A 21,473-nucleotide genomic window follows, 5' to 3' on the forward strand; every position below is an offset into this window, starting at 1 on the left:
GGGGTGCAGTGGGATGGGGAGGGTGGGGAAGGGGTCAGTCTCCAGACTGTCCGGGCCCAAGACCCTGTGCTAGGTCCCTTCGAATGGGGCACAGTGAGGGGCGGGATATGAATGGGTCAGGGGATACGGGTGGCCTGGGCTCTCCGGCTTCTGGCCTTCGCTCTGGGAACAGAGTTGTGTGCAGCTGGTGCCTCATGTCCTTTGTCGTTCGCAGAGTCGGTCCTGCTTGGCCCCCTCTGACCCTGGCCTCCTCCATCCCAGGGGGCCCTAGAGTCCAGCTAGAGTCCAGCCAAGGGCAGGGCTCCTGTGTCTGCTCCCCTTCTGGCTCCTTCTGGTAAAGCCACGGGGCTGAGCTCAGCCTTGAGTCAGGGACAGGGGAAGGTCAGAAACACACCGCAGGTGCAGCCAGGACAAGGCCTATGTGGCGCTGAGGTCCCTGGAGTGGTGGATGCCATTCAGGCGAGTCCCCTGTCTCTGCAGCAAAGAAGGTGCTGGCAGGTCAGATAGAAACTTGTGCTTTAATATATCTGTGTGTGTGTGAGTGTGGGTGAGTGAGTGTGTGCCTGTGTCGAACAAACGTCTCCGGGGCCTCAGTGCTGGGCCGCTGTCCTTGTTCTCTGCTCATCCTCACAGCCAATGCAGGCCCCCTCACTGGCGGGCGGCTCTGCCCCTGGGCACCCCGGCTGGCACGGGGTCAGTCTTTGGTACGATGCGGACACTTTGGTGTGCCGGGGGCGGGGTGGGGGGGGGCCACGAAGCACTCATCATCTCTGCAACGCCAAGAGGAAGATGGCCATGGGTCCCCAGAGCTGTGGGCGGGACTGCCAGGGGGCTCCACTGCCTGGCATCACCACCACTGTGACGGGAAAGAGAAGGGAGAGAGGCCAGGGCTCCGGTTAGCTCAGCAGGGCCAGGGAGGAGCAGCCAGCAGGCCACGGGAGGGCTGTTCCCCTGCCCCCTCTCTGTGCTCACAGACACACTCGTAAGACATGAGGTGGTGTGCTCTGCCTGCTGGGTCCAAATCCTGGCCCTGTGGCTCACTAAATAAGACACAGAGCAATTCACTCAACCTCAGTGGCCTCAGTTTCCTCGTTTGTAAAATGAGTCTAATAGGAAGAGCCACCCAGAGGACTGCTGTGAGAAATAAATGAGATCACGCATATACAGGTGTTTGTACTTTGCCTGGTACATCGTAATCACTTGGTAAACTCTAGCTGTTATTATTGCCAACACCTGGCCCCCAGTGGCAGAGGGGGAGGGGTACACATTCACACCTGGACACACACACACACACGGATGTACCCAGACACAGATGCTGCTACTGTAAACTTAGTAAGCTCACAGGAGGGTCTGGTGGTCTCATTGTCCTCCATACAGCCCACAGCCTGAGCCAGGGTGGGGTCCAAGGTGGGTACCAAACACACCAGCAGCTGTTCCCACAATTACCAGCACATGAATCCCATCACCCAGCCACTCTGAACCCCAATTCAGACAGCAACGCCTCCCCTGACACAGGCACCCACCCACACAGTCCCCCAGAGATTCAGCACCCCCGCCCTCTTTCCATCCTGCACCTTTATTGGGATCCATCTGCTTCCTGGGACACTCTCCCTTCTTCAGTGTGACGTCATCTATGGCGATATCCCCCAGGTAGCCCGAGCCTCGAACCCCCTCAAAAATAATCTGGGGTGGGGTCAGAGAGCAGGGAGCAGGGATGAGGGAGGTTCTGCACCACAGACTTCCAGCCTTTAGCCTCCGTCTCCCTGGAAGGCCCCCCATCCCGGCAAGCTTTTCTCCTCAGCTCCCAGAAGCAAGCCCTGGGCCCTCCTGAGGGCTCCCTGGCCGGAGCGATGGCCCAAGGCCTGGAGAGCTGTGAGGAGCCCTGGGCCCAGCAGACTCACCTGGAAGGGCCCGCTGGGGTTGATGGGCACATGCGCCTGCTGCCACACGTTGCCCTTATTGCCACTGAGGGACCAGGCGTGCGTGTCCAGTGCCCCTTTGGTCCGGGACCGCACCAGGAGGTTGAGGGAGCCTGTGGTGGGTGTGAGGAGAGGGGGCAGTGAGGGGGCACCCTCACCTTTCCCCATTCACCAGGCTCAACTCCCTACCACTGCCCGCAGCACAGTCCCCGCTGGACAGGACATTCTCCCCATCGCAGACTGGCCTGGTGTCCTGTTATCCCAGAGGGGACCTCAGCATGGGAAAGAAAGGGGACAGCAGCCGGGCAGCAGGGCTTCCATATATCAGGACGATTGGCAAATTTTCTTTCATTTCTTCCTTTCCTTCCTAATCAGCTAATTCCCCCCACACACTCACTCACTCACACACACAAACACACCCACACACAGCACCCTTCCCCCCTCTAGACAGGGGAGTTGTCCCAGGACACTGGGGCCCATATCTGAACACAGAGCAGGATTCCCGAAGCACGTAATGCACACGCTTGGTGGTATACGATACATGCAATGATTTCTGGAGGTACAGGAACGGACTTTAAAAATTTAACACTTGGAGGGTGGCAGGTGGGTGAAATGGGTGAAGGGACTAAAAAGGTACGAACTTCAAGTTATAAAATAAATAAGTTCTGGGGATGTAATGTACAGCATGGTGACTATAGTTAATAATACTCTATTGCATATTTGAAAGTTGCTAAGAGAGTAGACCTTAAAAGTTCTCATCATAAGAAAAAAAAATTCTGGTGATGGTTGTTAACTAGACTTATTGTGGTGATTGTTTTGCAATATGTACAAATGTCAAATCATTATGTTGTACATATGAAACTAATATAATGTCCATTATACCTCAATGAAAAATTTCATACTTATATATATGTTTTAAGAGGTGAATAAAGCTAGCCTTTCAAACCCACAACTTCTCTAATATTGATGCCTAGGACAAAGCTAAGAAAAAAGGAGTGAGTTGATTTAAAGAAAGATATTAGTATATGTGCTACATAGCTGTGGTAAAATGTAAAATTTTGGAGTTATTAGCCTAGGGGTGCTGAGCCCCTTTGCCCACAGACCCAGGGGCCTGGGATTGTGGAGATGCTGAGGGGCAATGGAAGAGAAGAAAGGGATCAGGCCTTGATGAAGAGCACCCAGGCAATGTCATGCCCCCTCGCCGGCTCTTCTAGCCTATCTCAAGCCCCCTATGACATAAAGACTTGGCTCAGAGAGAAGGGGAATCAATCTCAGACGGCACCTGGTAGCTGGCATTTCCATGGCACTGCACCAGACAAAGCCACACCATCTGTGACACCAGATAGACGGACCCCCAGTGGGGGAGGGCCACCAAATGTTACCTGCCTGAGATGAAAGGAGTTGGCTTGGACCTAGGAGAGCCAGTGAGACACAAGGACTGGGGACAGCTGGTGCCCAGAGCTGCCAGGTGGGGTGGGAGGGGAGGGGAGAGGAGGGACCAGGACAGCAGGAAACACCCACCCCTCCCCAGCAGCAGACCCAGGCCTGGGGGAGGAGCAAACAAAGGTTCAAGGCATGTGGAGAACCCTCACCAGTAGATGGGGCCCTGAGAGGGCTGAAGCCAGCACCCAGTGGGCCGGGAGATGCCACACTGGCTTAGGCAGGGCCCAAGCCCCAGTGACTTTTGGGCTTCTCACCAGCCCCAAAGGGACCTCCCTCTCTTCCCCTAACTGAAGATCTTTCCTGGTTCCAATCCCCCAATCTCCAGGGTCCAACCGGGATCTCCAAACCGTTTCTTCCTCCTCCACCACCCTGCCCCAAGGACCCTAATGGGGGAACCCCACCTTTTCACTACTCAAACCAAAATTGAATTTCTGCCCCCTTCCCTGATCATCCCACCAGCTCCAAGATCTCCCCTCTTCCTGACAGCGTTTCACAGGGTCAGCCAGGGCTTTAAGGGTGCCCGCTCACTACATTCTTCCCTATCTTCCTGTCACCTCCAAAGCCACACTGAGCTACATGTTGCAGCCTGGACACAGTCCAGCTTTCCAGACTCTGGGCTTTTGCCTGGGTTGTTCCCACTGCTTGAGATGCCCTCCCCTACTATCTTCCCCTGACCAAATCCTTTTTGTGCTTCAAGCCCTCTCTGAAATGTCACCTCCTCCAAGAAGTCTTCCCAGGCTTGAGCTGGGTGCCCTCTGTGCTTCCTGTGAACTCTGAGACCTTAAACTGCAGTTCCCCATGCCCAGACCACTCCCTGCTCTACAGTGTGGCAGTTACTGGGATTCATATCCTCTCTCCCTATTTGGCTCCTGAGGGAAAGTCCCCATCAAATTCCTATCTGTTCTCAATATCTGAATGGTCAATGAAGAACTTTCCATCACTGTCATCAGGACTGACTGAAAAGAGGCTTCTCAGGGTAAGAAGTTATCTCAGGGTTCATCAAGCCCAGCCCTCCCTACCTCCCCACCTCCCCTTTATTCATTCATTCATTCATTCATCTAATTAAGCAGGCACTATTCTAGACACCAGAGACACATCCATGAATAAGATAAAGAACTCTCCTCCCTGAAGCTTATGCTCTTTTGGCAGTAAGCACTATAAAGAAAATAATGCAGGAAAGGGATACAGAGGTATTTTACATGGGGCTGTCAGGGACCTGTCCAAGGAGGCCTGAATGAGGAGAGGGGAAGAACATTCTAGGCGGGGGGAAATATCACAAGCAAAGGCTTCTAAGGCCTCAAGTACTTAAAGAAAAGCAAGGAGACCGGTGTGCTTGAACTGAGTAGAGTCAGGGGAGAGCAGCAGAAAATGAGGTCAGAGAAGCAGGCAGGGGCAGATCCGGTACGGGAGGCCTAGAGAAGATGGTGATGGAAGGGGGCCGAGTGGGGGACACCTCCACAGCACCCCTGCTGGACAGTCCTCCTGTCCAGGCACAGGATAGCCCATTCCTTTGCTGGGAAGATCTGATACTTATAGGATCTTCCTCAGGTGGAATTCAAACCTGCCTCCCAGAAGCTTTCAGTGACTGGTGTTTGTCCCACCTGCTGGGGGACACCAAGCAAGCTCTGGAGCACAGACGGCTCCCTCAGGGCTTTTTCTGCTCCCAGGCACCTGGGCATCCCAGCTCTTAAGGCTTGATCTCCCAGGGCCCGACTGTGTCCAACATGCTCTTCTTGCCAGCTGGGTCTCCCGTGCCCCTCCTGAGCTGAGGACAAAATGACCAACTGTCCTGGTTTGCCTGGGATGTGGGACTTCTAGTGTTAAAAGTGGGAGAGGCTGGGGCAAACCAGGATTGGTTTGAAGTGGTTACTCTAGCTGTGCAGGGAGGTCCTGGTCACCCTCACCCCCACCTACCCCACAGGAAGCTTCTCACGAAGTCCAGACCCAGTCATGGGTGAATTGGATTGTGTGGATGGCCCGGGGGACCCCAGTGGATGCAGAAGGTTCCATCCCACCTCATTCTAGTTCATCAGTTCGGCCCGACCCATCACTCTAGCTGTGGACACTTCACAATGAGCCTTTAGGTCCACACTTGCTTAAAGTCACTTCCTCTACCATGCAGCTGAGGAAAACAATGAAGTTTTCTATGGTCTGTTAAGGCCTGATCATCAAGATGCACAGTTTAGAGGGAAAAGCAAGGCACAGAACAGTGTGTGTAAAATGGAGGGAAACAGAATATATGTGTACTGGCTTCTACATGCTTAAAGCATTTCTGGAAGTTTGCCCCAAAATCTAATACACTGATTGCCTCCGGGAAGGGACTCTAGGTGGCAGGAGGACTGGGATGGGAGAGGGACTCTCCTTATGCAACCCTTTTGTACCTTCTGACCTGTGCAAAATACATTACCTTTCCCATAAATATGTAAACAAACAAATAAATAAAATTAAAATTGTCATTTCCTCAGCAGAGTCTTCCATAACCAGCCCCCAGAGTCAGTCAACTATTCCTTTTATCAGCTGTCTTGGCCTCTGTCCTTCTGCTGCAGACACACATCACAGTGGTCACCAAATCCTATCTGGTGCAATTAATTATTTAACGTCTGTCTCTCCCACTTGACTGTAGGTGCCAAGAGGATGAGGGATTTGTCCATCCTGTTCACTGCAGCACTAGATGCCTGGCACAGAGCAGGAGCTCTGGAAATGATGGCTGAACTGATGAGTTCATTGACTAATGTGGCACTCCTACCAGTGCCATCTCTTCCCAAAGGGCACTCCTTAGGTTCATGGTCATGCTTAAGAAGTAGTATTTCCCCTCACTGCTCACAGAGCAGCTCCCTTCCAACCCTGCGTTTAGGGCTTGGAGAATCAGACAGACTTGGGTTGCTGTGTGATCTTGGGCAAATGCTTAACCTCTCTGGTCTATATGGTAACACCTCCCACACGTGGTGGTTGTGAGGGTTAATAAGACCACAGATGCATCCCTAACCCAGGATGTCACCTGGCACCTGGCAGGCACTCAATACATGCAACCTCTTAGCTGATTTCTCCATCCCCTCCAAGACTCAGCCTGGTGGATCCACTTTCTTTGCAGACTCAGAAAGTCTTGATCATCTCAAAACCACAGACAAGCTGGCTCTGGACTTCCCCCTTGCCCAGATTCTGCTCATATTCCCTACAAGGATCTGTGATTCAGCCAACTTGGGATGCCCAGGCCTTACCCGGGCCGGTCCCCAGCTCCCTGTGGACACCCCTCCCTGCCCCAGCACACACTCGTGCAGCTTACCTGGTCCCTCAACTCACCGATATGCTTCCCGTACATGTGGTAGAAGAAGGAGACGCAGTAGAACTTGGCGCTGGCATTGTACAGGGGACTCACCAACCTCGCACGGTCCCCCAACTCCCGGGGCCTTGATGTCTCAATGAACATGTAGTAGCCTGCAGGGAAGGGGGAGATGTGCCAACAGTCTCCCCCTCACCCCTCCCAGGCCTCTTTCCATCTGATTCCTTTTTGGCCTTAGTATCAGCTGCCTGAATCCCAGGTGCCTCACCCCACCCCACCCAGTCCTCCCTGCCTCACGGCACAACACAGGAGTCTGAGCCAGCAATTGTGAGTTCTTAGCTCTGCTGCAGTTTCTCTTCTTCCCAATCCTCTAGCAGCTCAGAGCTGTTTCTCTCCTCTCAGACCAGGGCTCCCTGAGGCTGGGGCTGTGTCTCCCCTCAGACCGGGGCTCCCTAGGGCTAGACTCCTCCCTGAAGCTGTTCTCCAATCCTAGCAGCAGGCCATGTCCTCACCCTCAGGGGTGCCACTTATGTCCGTGGGGGGACCAGTGTTGGGGGAGCGCTTGGGGTTCTGGGTGAGGGCATTCTGCCGGGTCCAGTCAAAGTTGTCTGTCAGGTCCTGGGTGTAGCCGCAGATCTTCTCATCCTCAAAGTGGCAGGTGTTGTCTGTATTCAGGGCAGAGTTGGGAGGGAATGAGACAAAGAGAGTCAGCCTCTTCAAGTCCCCTGGTCCAGCTTTGCCTTCCTGGTCACCCCTGAGACAGCTCCCAAGCATCCAAGCAGCAGGCCCAGGATCCCAGGGCTTCAGAAACCAGGCAATGGAACCCCTGACAAATTTATTCCCAGAACAGGACCTCTTAATCTTTTTTGTGCCACAAACCCTTCTGGTGTCTAGTGAAGTTAAGAATCTCATCTCAGAATAATTATTTAGGTGCATAAAATGAAAAACACAGGGTTACAAAGGAAATCAATTATATTGAAATACAGTTGTCAAAATATTTAAAAAATAAATTTGTGATATAATAGTAAGTGGGCTTCTCTATTATCTAATTAAATCACAGGATCCAGTGTTAGGTCTAACTACTGTAGTTTGAAATACTAATAAATGGAAATGATATTTAGAGATGGCTGCAAAAACTTTTAGGTGATGTGAAAACATTGGATTTCCACTGATGACAGAGTCACAGGTAGTGATTATACCACATTCTTACATTCATCATTGAAGATGTTAAATTTCTAGAAGTTAGGGAAAATAAGTCATTGTATGCCCTTCCAGGGTCCAGTTTCATGGACCCTCCTCATCCTTTGTAGGGGTGGTCCATGGATCTCAGATTAAGGACCTCTGCCCCAGGGAACAGAGAATGTGGATTAGCCTGGTCTTTCCATTTTTCTTTTGGGGACAGTGAATGGTGCTGAGTGAGGACAAAAGGCCCTGAGTTAGAGAGATGTCCTCCTGACTCCACCCTCACTTCAAGCCTTTAAGCCCCAGAATAAATCCTAGATGCAAATATCTCCAAGCCCAGCCTTGCTCCCTTCTGCTTTTTCTGCCAACTTCTGGCCTCCACACTATTTTCTCTCTGGGTTATCTCTTGGGGTCCCTCCCACCAGGGGAGCCTTTGTGTCCCTAAAGGGAAGGGGAGGTGGGTAGGGGTGTCTCACCTGACAGATTGGGAGAGTTGATGGCTGAGAAAGCAAGCAGGAAAACCAAGTCAGAACCAAGGTGTGGGGCTGTGCAGAGGGTGCCTGGGCTTAGGAACACGGTCCCCAGAGTAGGCCTGGGGGCCAGAGGCTCCTGGCCTGCAGTGACAGAGTAGGACACTGCACATTGGAGAACCCCAAGGAACCACGTGGGGAATATGGAGGGTCCCCTGGGCATGAGATGGGCCCACGTATCCCACCACTACAGCCACCACCACCTACGCTCTGTGTAGTGGATGATGCGGGAGGCCGTATCTCCAGCCCCGAAAGTGGTGTAGGGCGTGAGGCGGACCTCGTAGCTGTGGGGCACTCGGAGGTCGGTCAGGATGTACTCCAGCAGCTGCCCCTTCTCCACACGCCGCACTGGGATGGCCTTCACCATGGCGTTTTGCTGATTCAACTGTAGATACAGGGAGTTCCCAGATGCCCGACACCCTCCACCTAAGCACCAGCCCAGGCCCTGGTGTGACTTTGGGGGGCAGTGCAGGGGAGGAGAAAGAGCAAAGGACTAGGAAGCCAGGCCCTCAGTTTCCTCATCTGTAAGATAGAGCAATCACCCCTTCCATGCCCACCTCCCAGGGCGGTCTTAATAATAAGTGATAGTAACACATATTGAAAAATTAATGTGCTAGGCACTGTTCTAAATGCTTTGCAATTATTAACTCATTTAATCCTCAAAATAATGATCCTATCAGTTGGAATAGTATAATTACCTCCATTTTACAGATGAAGAAACTGAGGCCAAACAGATGTAGCTTGCCCAAGTTAATACAGAACTGAATTTTAGCTTAGGCAGTCTGACTCAGAGTCACACTCTTACCCTCCACCCAACTACCCCTTAGTCTGGGCAGAACCACATGCAACTGGACTGGACTCAAGACTCGTATAGTGACTCTGGCCTTGTGTCCTAGAGACCCTGTAGATGAGACTTAAGCTCATGCTTTAAGCTTATGATATAAGAGTAGATTCTCTGTTTTGTGAGCAAGACTGGCTTTGCCCCCCTTCCCCCACATGAACCCAGCAGACCCCTAATTCTCAGGGCTGTGCCCAGAGCATGGGTTCAAAGGGGACAGGTCCCTAGAGCCTCCCAGCTCCTGTGTCCAGAACACTTTTCCCCTGGCTCTGAAGAGTTATCTATAAGAGGGTCAATGTGTCTCCAACCCCTTCCCCCTGGCTTGATGAGCATTCCCAGAGCCAGCCTGCACCTGAGCCCCTGCCCCCCTTGGCCCACCTGGCGGACACTGAGTCTGTAGTTGAGCAAAGGGTCGACAGCGTCAGGCTCCCTCTGGGTCCACTGCAGCACGTAGGAGTAATTCTTGGACAGCTTGTGGCTGCGGGTGGGGTTGGGGGTGTCGAAGTAAAACTCCGGGCTGTAGGCTTTGGCTGAGAGGGCCGGGAGGGGGGCATGGGGCCATGAGGGGCAGGGGATGAGGAGAGACACAGAGAGAGGAGGTGCGGGAGAGGGCGACAGAAGAGGATGTGTGGTACAGAGAGAGGGTGGGGGGGAGACAAAAGGAAGGAATATTGTGAGGAGAGGAGATGGTAGGAGAAGAGGAGATTGGGGAGAATGAGGGGTAGGCGGGAAGGTGGGAGATGGAGGAAAGGGAGATTGGGAATCCAAGAGGTGGTGTTGGTGAGAAGGGAGTGGAAAGGCCAAGGAAAGGACGGAAACGAGAAATGTGGGAAGACACAGAGAAGGGATATTAGAGAAGACACAGGGGAAGAGAATTGGATAGAAGACACCAAGAAGGGTCAAGGATTTTGAGGTAGAAGGAAGGGAAGAGAGATAGAGAGTGGCCAAAAGGTGGGGAGACAGGGAAAGTGTGGGAGAACAGGGGAGGGGAAGGAGGTGGGAAATGTCACAGGGGCCTCTGGCTGGCAGGGCTGGGTGGGGTGAGGAGGGGCTGGGTAGGTGGCCAGTGACCTGTGGCCCTAGCCCCCCACTGTTGAGTGAGGAGATCCAAATAAGAGCTAAAGGGGCACCCAGTCAGTCGGAGGCTGTTGGGAGAGCGGGGGCGCAGTAAAATGGGGGACAGGCACACCTGGGGCTCTCCTCTGGGGTGCTGCTTCTGACAGGGTACTGGCTCTCCCCAAGGGAGGAAGAGAAGGGAGTGGGTCCGGCCTTTCCCCTCCACTCTCACCACGACCTTCCCTCCTTTCTGACCCATCCACGCCCATCTGCAGCCCCAAAATGCCCACCTGAATGACATGAAGAGATAGGGCTGAAAGGGATTTCTGGGCACCAAGGGGCCTGAACCTCTAGAGTGACAGCTCAGGAAATGTGTGCTGGCTGGCCCAGCGCCACCCATGACGTTCCAGAGAAGCGGTTGAGGCGCTTCTTCCCTCCTCTAAGCTACAGCTCAGGCCCCTCACATTGGGCCCGCAGTCAGGAAGAGATTTCCTATCTGCAGCCTCTAGAGCCAAGGACGAAGGAGGAGGGACTTGAGAAGTGATGGCTGAGATGCGGCGGTGCCCAGGGCTTGAGCGGTCGGTCTAAACCTGACGTGGACAGGGCTGGAGGGAAAGCGACGCCTGCTACTCAAACAGGTGGAAGCAGAGAGCTGGAAGGGGTGGAGCCTATGCCTCACGTAGGCGGGGCGTAAGCCAGGTGTGAATGAGCCTTTAAAGGCAAGGGCCCACACCTGGTGCTCCTGGAGCTAGAGGGGCGAAGTCTAGGCCTGGTGAAGGGAGCGGGCCTGTCAGATGCCAGGAGCCGGGCAAGCTAAAACAGGCGAGGCTTAGGCCAAGTCGAGGCGGGCCTCGAAAGGGGAATGCCTAAACCTAGAGTGGCCAAGTGGCGGGTTCAGGGCTGTGAGAGGAGGTCCTGGTTATATCCGGGAGGCCTGGCGGTATCTGTACCTGGCATGGGCGGGTCCTGGAAAGGCAGGGCCCTAAACCAGGCGCAGTTAGGCCGGAAAGGGCGGGGCCCCAGGCCGAGCCTGGGCAGGGCTGGGGTTGGGGCGGAGCCTGGCCCCAGGTGGGCGGGGTCGGCTGGGGCGGGGCAGTCGGGACACTCACCGGAGACCTGGAAGAGGCAGGCAGCCCAGCCCACGTCGTTGGAGACGCTGCACTCGTAGCTGCCGCTGCTGTCGCGGGTGACGGCGTCGAGGCGCAGCTCAGAGTGGTCGGGGGCCTCGGCGGCGACGGGGACGGCAGGCGGCAGAGGCAGCAGTTGCCCTTTGAAGCGCCACACAGCCGTGGAGATGCGCTGGGGGCTGCCTCGAAGCAGCGAGCAGCGCAGCAGCACTGGTCGGCCCAGTGCCTGGCGCACGTCCTGGGAGCTGGGCTCCACCTCCGGCGGGACTGGGGGCGGGGGCGGCGGTCAGCGGGGCCTCTTCCCACCGAGTGGGGTCTGAGGAGCGGCCCCATGGGGAGGCGACGTACTCGCCCCTACTCCCGCCACCCCTACCCCACCCCCCAGCATCCTGGAAGGGTCTCAGGGCGGATACACACTCACAACATACAAAATAGCCACACTCATACCTCTCCGACCTGCAGATACCTACTCCTTCCCGGCCAAAACCTCCAGCCGAGCTTCCCAGACTGGGCCTCTATTCATACCTCAAATGGTCCCCTCACCCTCCGTGTAATGAAAAACAGCATAACGTCGGGATTTACAGCATGATCTCCGGAGCTAGATAGCTTAGGTTCAAACCCCAGCTCTGCCTCTAACTAGCTGTGAGATCTTAGGCAAGTTACTTAACATCTGTGTGACTCGGTTTCCCTATTTGTAAAAATGGGTGAATAACAGAATCTAGACATAGGGCTGTGGAGGGCTAGATGAGTTAGGGCATTAAAACAGTGCTTGGCACGCGGTAAATTAACTCTCGTCATTATACTATCAGAGGCAGTGTGTTCCCTTGAAGGTTCCTTCCTCCTTCAAACTCCCAGTTTCACTTGGCAAAATCAGTTATTTCTTTGCTCACTGGGTCCCTGGGAATGAAGATGGAGTAGAAGTGTGGCAAGGGTCATGGACCTCCATGTCTTAGAGCACGGGGGTCAAGGAGGGTTTAGGGGTATCAGCAGAGGGGTTTGGTTGGACCAGGGTGGGTGAAGGGGTGAAGAGGGGGCAGGCCTGACTGTAAACCGGGAGGGACAGCTCTGGACGGTAGTCTGGGTGGGGCGGTGGGACTCACACTGCACGTTCAGCTGCACCTGGGCCTCGCGGGGGCGCACGTTGAAGCCATTATAGCGAGCCGTCTGGCAGCGGTAGGTCCCACTCATGTCGCGGCTCACGCGCTCCAGCCGCAGCTTCCCGTCCGAGGTCTCCTCGAGGGGCAGCCCCGAGGGCAGCAACGCAGCGTCCTTGTCCACACGGGACCAAAGCACAGGCGGCCGCGGCTTGCCCCGCACCTCACACTGCAGCTCGGCGGGCGAGCCCTCGCGCACAGTCACCACGGCCCTGCCCTTGGGCACGCTAATGGTGGGAGGCACTGCGGGGCAGGGAAGAGGTAGGAGCGGGGTTAGAGCTTCCCCTCACCACCCCGGCCTCTGCTCTGGGGCTCCTGCTTCCCTCCCTCTAAGTGCGAGCCTCCTTTCCCATCCCCGATGTTCCACAGATCCTGCAGTATCTTCAAAGCAGAACTCCCCTCCCCAAATACTCTCCACCTCCTGGGTCTCTACCTCAAGGTCTCCCAACTCAGAAAAAGTGTTGAAGTCGTCCAGGCCAATTCTTTCTATCCCCTTATCCCCAATATTACTAAGTTTGGGGGATTCCACCTTTTATTTATTTGGGGGGGTTCCACTTTTTAAATAGTTCTGCTAAATATCTTCTCCCTCAATCCCCTCCTTCCTGCCTACTGGCCCTGCTCTAGTGAAAGCCTCCATCTTCTCTTTCTGGAGTGTTATCACAGGTTGGTAGTCTGTCCCCCAACATCCTTACCCTTTCTTCAAAAGTGAAAGAATATCTGGGCTTTAGCAGGACACACAGCCAGAATAAAGACTGTATTTCCCAGCCTGCCTTATGGCTAGCTGTGGTCACGTGACTAAATGCTGGCCAAGATGGTGTGAGTCTTTAAAGGGAGAGGCAGTGCCTCTCTTCCTCCCTGCAGGCTGGAATGCAGACTGATGGTTGCAGCTGGCACTGCCATCATGGACGAGGGGGCACATGCTAAAGATAACAGAAAAGCAGGACAAGATGGAGCCTGGGGCTCTGAGGATTTGGTCGAGCAGAGCCACTATTCCAGCCTGGACTGCTCACTTGTACATAAAGAAGAAATACACATCTAGCTCATTTAAAGGCACCATTATTTAGGTTTTTTTCTGTTATTCACAGCCAAACCTAATCTAACCCAACACATTGCCCAAATTAAGGGTCTTTTAAAGACTTCCATGGGTCCCATCCCATATCACATCAAACAAATTAAATGTCTACATTAAATATAAATCGTAAATAACTCTACAAGGCAAGCTGAAGTCCAATTATCTAGTTAGCATAATTTATACTCTGTAAACATTTATACATTTATTGGCTTTAATTCTGCAGTTTTCCCTTTGTATTTTGGAGCCAGTTAATTTATTTTTCCTATTCTAAACCATCTCCACAGGTCCTTAAAAAGCTTCTATGTCCTAGGCATCAAGCTGACGAGTGAAATGAAGGAAATGGCCCTGTACCCCATTGATTTCCCTGTTTCTAAAACACCCCAGCTCCCAACCCTTCTTTGCCCCCACAAGATAAAGGGCTGTCCCCCCATTTTGAGGCCATACTGCCCTCAGGTTAAAGCTCAAACTCCTTGGCTCTTCTAACAAGGCCCTTGTGCTCTGGCCTCTGTCAACCCCCAGCCTCATCTTCCTTTCCCATCCTGTGTTCCAGCTGTGGGATCCACTTGTAAGGGACATACTTCCTGAACACAGCAAGTCTCATATGCCTTGGGGGCTCCCTGTCCCTCCTCTCATGGGCTTGAGCATGGGCAAATGCACACATGGAAAATGGCTCCTCTAAGAAGCCTTACCTGACAACCCCGGGCAGCCTGGTACTCCTCTTGTGCCCCTAGATGCTCTGCAGACCCCACCTTTAGCTCCTGAGTCTTATCTAAGGTTTGTCTTTCCTTTTCCTCCACCTTGCCTGACCCTTCTGCAACAGGTCTATCTGTGTGTCTAGGCAGTGAGCTCTGATGATGGGGCTGTGGCATTCGTGTCTGAGTCCCTAGCTCCTCACCCCAGACATGGCTCTGTGATTTGCAAAATGGATTTGTGCAATCTGTGGAGGCCTAGTCCACTCCCAAAACCCAGCTCAAGTCTGTCTCCTTCTGGAAGCCTTTCCTGACACCTCCAGCTACACCTGGCCTCTCCCTGTTCAGATGTCAGGATGGGAAGAGCTTCCAAGGCCATCTGGTTCAATGTCTCATAGAGGAGAGACTGAGGCCCAGAGAGTTGAAGAGGCTTAGCCAAAGTCAGCCAGCAACTCAGTGCAAGGTACTGGGGGCTGGAGATGAGATTCCAGAGACCTTCTCCAAAGTCACTCCGTCCAAACTCTTGTAATTTTCAAAGTGTAAACCCTTCAGGGGTGGCTGAGAGCAGGTTCTGAAGTCTGGTTGCCTGGGTTTGAATCCCAGCTCCACCACTTATTGATGTGTAACCTTAGGTAAGATTCTTAAACTCTCTGAGCCTAAGTTTCCTCATCTCTAAAAACTGAAGATGAACCATCTACCCCATAAAGTAAATCATGAAGGCGAATGAGATAAATATAAAATCATCAGAACACATAGTAAACACTCAGTAAATGTTGGCCATTATTTCATTATCGTTATTTATTATTATTGGAATAAAGACCCAAATCCTCTGCAAAATCTGGCCCCTGCCAACCTCTCCACTCTCATCTCACTCTATTCTCCCAGCCACACTCTCCTTCTTTCAGTGCGCCAAATGCTCCATGTACTTTCCTGCCTCGGTGCCTTTGCACATGCTGATTCCTTGGCCTACTTTTCTCTTCCACCCTCCCTTTGCTCTCTTTTGCCTACTAAAATCCTGCCCCTCCCTCAGATCTCAGATCAAACCTGCTATCTTAGGAAACTCTTTCCTGACTCTCATGAATCACAGTTTGCAGTGATACATTTATTTGTGGGATGATCTGAAAAACATTTGCTACTAAGTTCAATGTGGCCTGTTTTGCCCACCACTTTACTCCAGTGCCTAGCATAATGCCTGGCATATAACAGGTGTTTAATAAATGCATATGACATGAACAAATGGTATCCTCCTCACTGTAGCCTCCCTTTCCCAAGCTGCTGCCCCCACCTCCCCTCTGTGGGTCTCTCCAGCCCCCTCATACCTCCCTGTTGCCCCCCTCCAGCTGCCCACCTGTCTCAGAGGAGATGTTGACCTCCACACTCAGGTCGGGCACAGGTGCTCCCGGGAAGGAAGCCACACACATATAGGTGCCATAGTCGCTGAAGTGTAGGTCAATGAGCTCTAGGCTGCTGGTGACAGCGGGCAACTCAGGGTCATTGCGAGTCACCAGCAGCCTCTTGGACATGCGCGCTGGCTTGCCATTCTTGAACCACTGGTAGGTCACCTTCTCCTGGGGCACTGCATCCACATGGCATGACAGCTTCAGGTCCTGGCCCAGCTGTATGTTCTCGCTCTCTTTGATCACATCTGGGGTGATCTGGAATGTGGCATTCTTCATGGCTATGGGTGGATGGGGAGGGAAAAGTGGCTGGAGCTGGCCCAAAGCCAGGGTTCCCTGTCTCACCACCCCCATCCAGATGCAGCTTCTACCCTCCAACTGGCCTTCCTGGAGTTTGGGGGCTACGATCCCACTCCCAGGAGAAACCATCACTTTTTCTGCTTGGAAATTGTTCTCCTCTCTCAGATGTGTTTCCAAAAGTTAAAAAAAAAAAAAAAAAAAGCTCGCTGTAGTAAAGTGGGTTTAGGAATCAATACAGCCACTGTTGACCAAACATACAATATGAGAGGCCCTGTTCTAAGCACTGTATGTGGGTTTCCTCGTTTAGCCCATCCCACAGTCTTTGAGGGAGGCATTTTATTTTCCCTATTTTATAAAGGAGGGAAATGAGGCTCAGACAGTTTAATTCACTTGCTCAAAGAAGTATTGGTAAATAGCCAATCTTGAATTCACACTCAGAGCCTGTGCTCTTAACTACTATGCTGCTTTATTTTTATTGTTGTTTTAAACCCAGAATATACAAAATACAAATTTTGGAAAGAGGCACCAGAATGTAATACTGGTTCTATCTAGCGAATGGGACTGAGGGAAATTGAGGGGAAATTTTTAACTTGCCCTTTTGCGCTGTTTAGCTCTTTGCAACAAGTTTGTGTCATAAAAAAAAACAAGACCAATACAATCATTTTACATGCAATTACATAAAAATATAGAGTTTAGAAAGAAAATGGTCTGGCCTCCTTTAAAAATCTAAAAATTGTTTTATGTATGCCAAGAGTTAGACAGAATTCTTAATATTAGGTGCTCATTGGAAAGGACTCTGGAAAGGACTCTGGTACAACAGCCATAAATCAGGACTGGGCTGAGTGAAGCAGGCTGTATGTCACCCCGGGAAGTGACCACAAGTATTTGATGAAAATGGCAATCTTATCAACCCAGGTTTTAAAGGGCATATGGATCAGGTGGGGAAGAACAATCTTCTGATGGGAAAAGTACCATCAAAGGAAACAGTAGTCATTAGATAACCACAGTTTGACTATTATCTTTCTCACTACTTAATCATAATTAAGTAAAAAGTCATAGAGAGCTAGCTTCTCTTGGTGAGGAGAGTCAGGGAGAGATTGGTCAGTGACAGATGAACAAAGAAGAGTGTTCACCAGAAGATGCTCAATTGAATTTGACAGAAACTGTATCTTACTTTCAAGTATTAAAGAGCTGGAAACAAGCCTGGATCTTTAAAAAAAATTTTTTTTAATAAATTTTAAAACAACCACCTAAAGCTGCACAAGCAGAAGAATTTAAAGTTTCCTCCTTAAAGCAGAGTAGTAAAATCAAGATCTTACCAAGCAGCTAATGATAATTAGTGAGGCTGAAGTTTAGTTAGGAAAGTATTTGTACTTCTTTTATATTGTGCTCCAAGTTTTAATCATTTTTACATTTAGTAATTATCTTTATACTCACTGAAATGCTTTGCTAATAAAGATTTACATATGAGGTATGTGGAAATGTGTGTTATTTTCACTTTAATTCTATTAATCATGTAGAAACCATTGTACAGGGAGAAAGTCAGGAACTTTCTCTTAGAGTCTGAAATGTCCACATTTAGCTTTTTGCAGCCTCAGTTTCCCAATCTAAAAAAATCTAGGTAATCAACACCAGCCCTTCCTACTTCTTGGGTTGTTGAGGTTATATTTGAAAATGTATTGATTGTAAACTGTAAATAAAACTTTATGCAAATTTTAGTCCTGCCATCTGCTGGCAGACACCTGAATTGCAGGGAAATCAAAGTGCCTGGAACCTGCCTTCTCAGCCTACCTCCCCTACCAAGGAGAAGCACACAGGCCCCTTTCCCATTTCAGTTCCCAAGGTACAGGGACCCTGTCTGCTTCCCCAAGTTTCCTTCCACCCCTCCGGAGCCACGTACATCGCACCAGGAGGTTGACAGTCTTCTTGGCAGGGTTGCCCACATTGTTGGTGGCTGTGCAGTTGTAGTAGCCAGAGTCTCGGGCCTGCACTGAAGGGATGCTGATGGTGCCACCCTGGGCCAGGGCACCCAGGGGCAGCGGGCCTGGTCCATGGGACCACTGCAGCTGGGGCAGGGGATCACCGCCTGTCAGCAGACACTGTACTGTCACATTCTCCCCCGGGTTCACCACCAGAGTTTCATTCACAGACAGCTTCAGGGCTGGTGGTGCTAGGAGGACAAGAATGGAGTCTTAGGGGACCGTGAGGCAGGGCCGGATGTGAGGGAGGAGAATCAGGGAGGGAATGGGGGCCGGGGAAGGCCTGCAGGGGGAGAAGGGAAGGAGCAGGCAGGAGGGAGGAGGGGAAACACTCGTGGTGATGTGCTTGGAGTCTTGCATGGGGTGGGCACCACCTCCTGGTTGAGGACTCAGCCCAGGTGGGCAAGGGGATGGGCGGGGAAGTGCCTGTACCCGTGGTGTTGGTGAGCCGGAAGGTGACGGCCTTGTCCGGGATGCCACACACGTTGCGTACAGACACCTGGCAGGTGTAGCTGGCATAGTCCTGGGGCCGCAGGTTCTTCAGCTTCAGGACCTTGGTCTCCCCCTGGGCAGTGACCACTGGGGTGAGGGGACTGCTTGGGTCTCACACACATTCACCAAGCACCAGAGACTAAAGCAAATTCCTGTTCAGGACTGAGCCTGGGGTGGATGGCACACTCCCCCTACCCTGGGCTTCCATGGGTCTGAGGGTGTCCTGGTACACACTGGTCAGGACCGGGCCTCAGTTTTCCCATTCTAGGAAATGGAAGGGTAAGGAGGGAATCCTGCTCTGTCTTACAACCCATACAAATATAGGGCTGGCCCTACAGGCCATGGCTACATGTGGAGTTCTGACAGCCACCTAGGAAAGCTGCCTCTGAAAACTCTCTCTTGCAGGATGGCTTCATCACCATCTCCTAGGACCGCAGGAGAGCCATGGGAAGTGACTCATCTTTCTACCCCAACTCCTGCTGTTCCTGCCCATGCGTTCCAAAGACCCTGCCAGCCAGCAACAGGCAGGGATGACTTGTCTGCCCCAGGAGGTGCCTTTCCTAACTGGCAAAGTTCTTAGAGGACATGTTGCCTTGAGGACTCTCCTGTCCTCACCACTGCTCCCTGACCTTTCTGTCTCGATATTGTCTGCCCCAGGTGGTCTGAAGCCCAATCAGAATGCTTGCTTCTGATGTCAGAACAAACTTGTTGGAGTCAGGGCAGTCCCTGGAGCTCCAGATGGTGAGGCTTCAGCCCCCCTGGCCCCCTCCCTTGTGGGGTACAGCAGGAAGAATGTGGGGTGAGCCATGAGGAGACCAAGCCAGCTGCCACCCATCCTGACCTGGGTGTAGAGGGGCTCATAGATGTCGACCCCATTGTCCTGGCTGTGAGACAAGGTGTCCGAGCCCCGCTTCCAGATGAAGCGGGCAGGTGGGTTGGAGTTGACCGTACAGCGCAGGAACACCGTCTTCTCCTGGTAGAAGTTGCCTCGAACATCGCTCACTGTCTGGTGTACTGTCAGCACTGGCTCGTCCAGGTCTGCAAGGGCACAGCCCCAGTGGAGTCAGATGCATGACCCCCTAGGTGGAGGGCTTGGGCCCCTGGCAGCTCTCGGGGAAAGTTAAGCTACCCTCATGGGATGCTTCCAGAGAGCCAGATGCTCTCCCAGCCCTGCAAGCTTGAGCAACCTGTCAGAGGCAGGGGACTGGATGTGTTGGCTTCTCAGCAGTCCCTCCCCAGGGACCTGCATTGGCAGGGGAGGGGGAGGGCGGGGGGATGTGTGTGTCTATCTTCACCCTCCTATCATGGGATGGAGGAAGCAGCTGCACACTGGAAATCAGGCCATGCTTGCTAGACCCTTCCAGCTGCAATAACTTGAGAAACGACCCTCAGCCCCAGGGTTTGTCAGGCCCCTGGGTGGCTGAAGGGGGACAGAAGAGAGGGCCTGGGGTTCCACCACTCTATCAGGTCCCAGTTGGGGCAGGGGAGTGTATTTAATGGATAGGTTCATTGTAGATATTAAGATGGTGGCAGACAGACCTTAGGGCCTGGCCCCACAGCTTCTGGGTACCTAGGTCAGCCTGGATGGCACAGAGGCAGATGGCAAGAAGGGAGATAGCCTCTGGGTGGTCAAGGGAATATCCATGGAGGGCAGGCAGGGACTGAGGGCTTCCCATTCAACCTGCAGCAAGGACTGAGGGGTGCCTGGTCCTGCAGGTGTTGGGGTAGGGAAGTTTCAGAGCTGCCCTGGGACAAAAGCAGAGACATGAGGTACTGTGGGAAGGACACTGGACCATAATAAGAGACCTATGCAGTGAGCAAGTCACAAGCCTTTGGTCTCAGCTTCTTCATCTGTAGAATGGGTATAATCCAACCTGTCCTGCCCTCCCTGACCACTTTGCAGGGATGCTGCAAGGTTCATATGGGATTAAAGATAGAAATGGGTGAATGGTATAAGGTAGTGCACATCAAAGGAACATCAGGGATGCCCTTCTCTATCCTGGAAAAGAGAAAGTCTCCACAGTTTTCTCCACGGAGGTGCCACTTCTCCACCCTTCTCCCCACTCCTCCTTCCCAGCCTGAGCCCCCAGAAGCAGGCCCCTGGCTCGGGTACTAAGAGGCAGACCCGACTCACACTGCACGTCCACCCGGATGGACTTGATGGCAGGCACGCCCACGCCGTTCTCAGCCTTGCAGTAGTAGCGGCCTCCCTGCGTGCGCGCGATGCGCTCGATGCGCAGTGTCTCATTGAACACCGACGTCTCCTGGAATTTGTCCGACGCGCTGCCCGCAGTCTTGGTCCAACGCACCTGGGCCAGCCAGGCAGGGCAGAGTCAGACCACACAGAGGGGGAGGGGGGAGGGGGGCTCCCCGCCCACCCCCATACTTTTCCACGAGTGCACATAAGGCATACACAGGCCTGTGAAACTAACCCAAACAGCCTCATGGGGATGCACACTGGATGTAGGACCTCTCAGTGAAGAGCCTGGGGAATCTGGGGTCAGGTGAAGGAGGCTTTTAAAAAGGCAGTATGTGCACTTGTTAACATCATGGATTTGTGGGCAAGTTACCCAACCTCTCCTGCCTTCCTTTCCGCATGTGTAAAATGGAAATATTACTCCCTTCCTAGGCTTACTGAGAAGACTAAATGAGTATATAATTCATTCCTGGAAGAGTAAGAATTTGATTAAATTTTTGTTATTCCACTTATTAGCTTAGTGGCCTTGGGTAGGTTACTCATCTCCTAGCTTCAGATTTCTCATCTGTGAAAGAGGTCTACGTGATAGCCAGCCTCCACCATGGCCCCCCGTGGTCCCCACCTCCTGGTATTCACACCTTTCTGTACTTTCCTCCCATTTTGTACCAGGGATGGTCTGTGTGACCAACAGAATTTGGCAGGAGTGATGGTGTGTCACTGCTGTTCTCATCTCCTCACCACCCTCAACTTTACCCTCATGGACCCAGGGGTTACAAAACTTGGGGAAGGCTACATGCAGTTTCAGGACATTCAGACGT

At 52.5% G+C, this 21,473-nt stretch overlaps 1 protein-coding gene across 3 annotated transcripts in view; it reads right to left on the reverse strand.

The window, feature by feature from the left end:
* Window positions 1-499: 499 nt before the first annotated feature.
* The window catches only part of MDGA1 (MAM domain containing glycosylphosphatidylinositol anchor 1), a 55,118-nt gene continuing 34,144 nt past the window's right edge, over window positions 500-21,473 (reverse strand). The window contains exons 3-17 of one of the 3 annotated variants that reach the window (XM_082637160.1): window positions 20,593-20,767; window positions 19,300-19,496; window positions 18,399-18,531; window positions 17,888-18,157; window positions 15,639-15,968; window positions 12,476-12,772; window positions 11,358-11,642; window positions 9,571-9,722; window positions 8,562-8,739; window positions 8,301-8,324; window positions 7,155-7,307; window positions 6,663-6,797; window positions 1,902-2,032; window positions 1,575-1,683; window positions 500-856 (exon numbers count right to left, since the gene is read on the reverse strand). In XM_082637160.1, the coding sequence (XP_082493286.1) occupies window positions 765-856; window positions 1,575-1,683; window positions 1,902-2,032; window positions 6,663-6,797; window positions 7,155-7,307; window positions 8,301-8,324; window positions 8,562-8,739; window positions 9,571-9,722; window positions 11,358-11,642; window positions 12,476-12,772; window positions 15,639-15,968; window positions 17,888-18,157; window positions 18,399-18,531; window positions 19,300-19,496; window positions 20,593-20,767 (2,661 nt within the window). In that variant the 3' untranslated portion in view covers window positions 500-764. Of the gene's footprint in view, window positions 857-1,574; window positions 1,684-1,901; window positions 2,033-6,645; window positions 6,798-7,154; window positions 7,308-8,300; window positions 8,325-8,561; window positions 8,740-9,570; window positions 9,723-11,357; window positions 11,643-12,475; window positions 12,773-15,638; window positions 15,969-17,887; window positions 18,158-18,398; window positions 18,532-19,299; window positions 19,497-20,592; window positions 20,768-21,473 lie in introns of all 3 variants that reach the window. The other 2 variants (XR_014295410.1, XM_082637161.1) reach the window with 2 other exon arrangements.

Source organism: Mesoplodon mirus (assembly GCF_964341445.2).
Source record: "Mesoplodon mirus genome assembly, chromosome: 12".
Lineage (NCBI taxonomy): Eukaryota > Metazoa > Chordata > Mammalia > Artiodactyla > Ziphiidae > Mesoplodon > Mesoplodon mirus.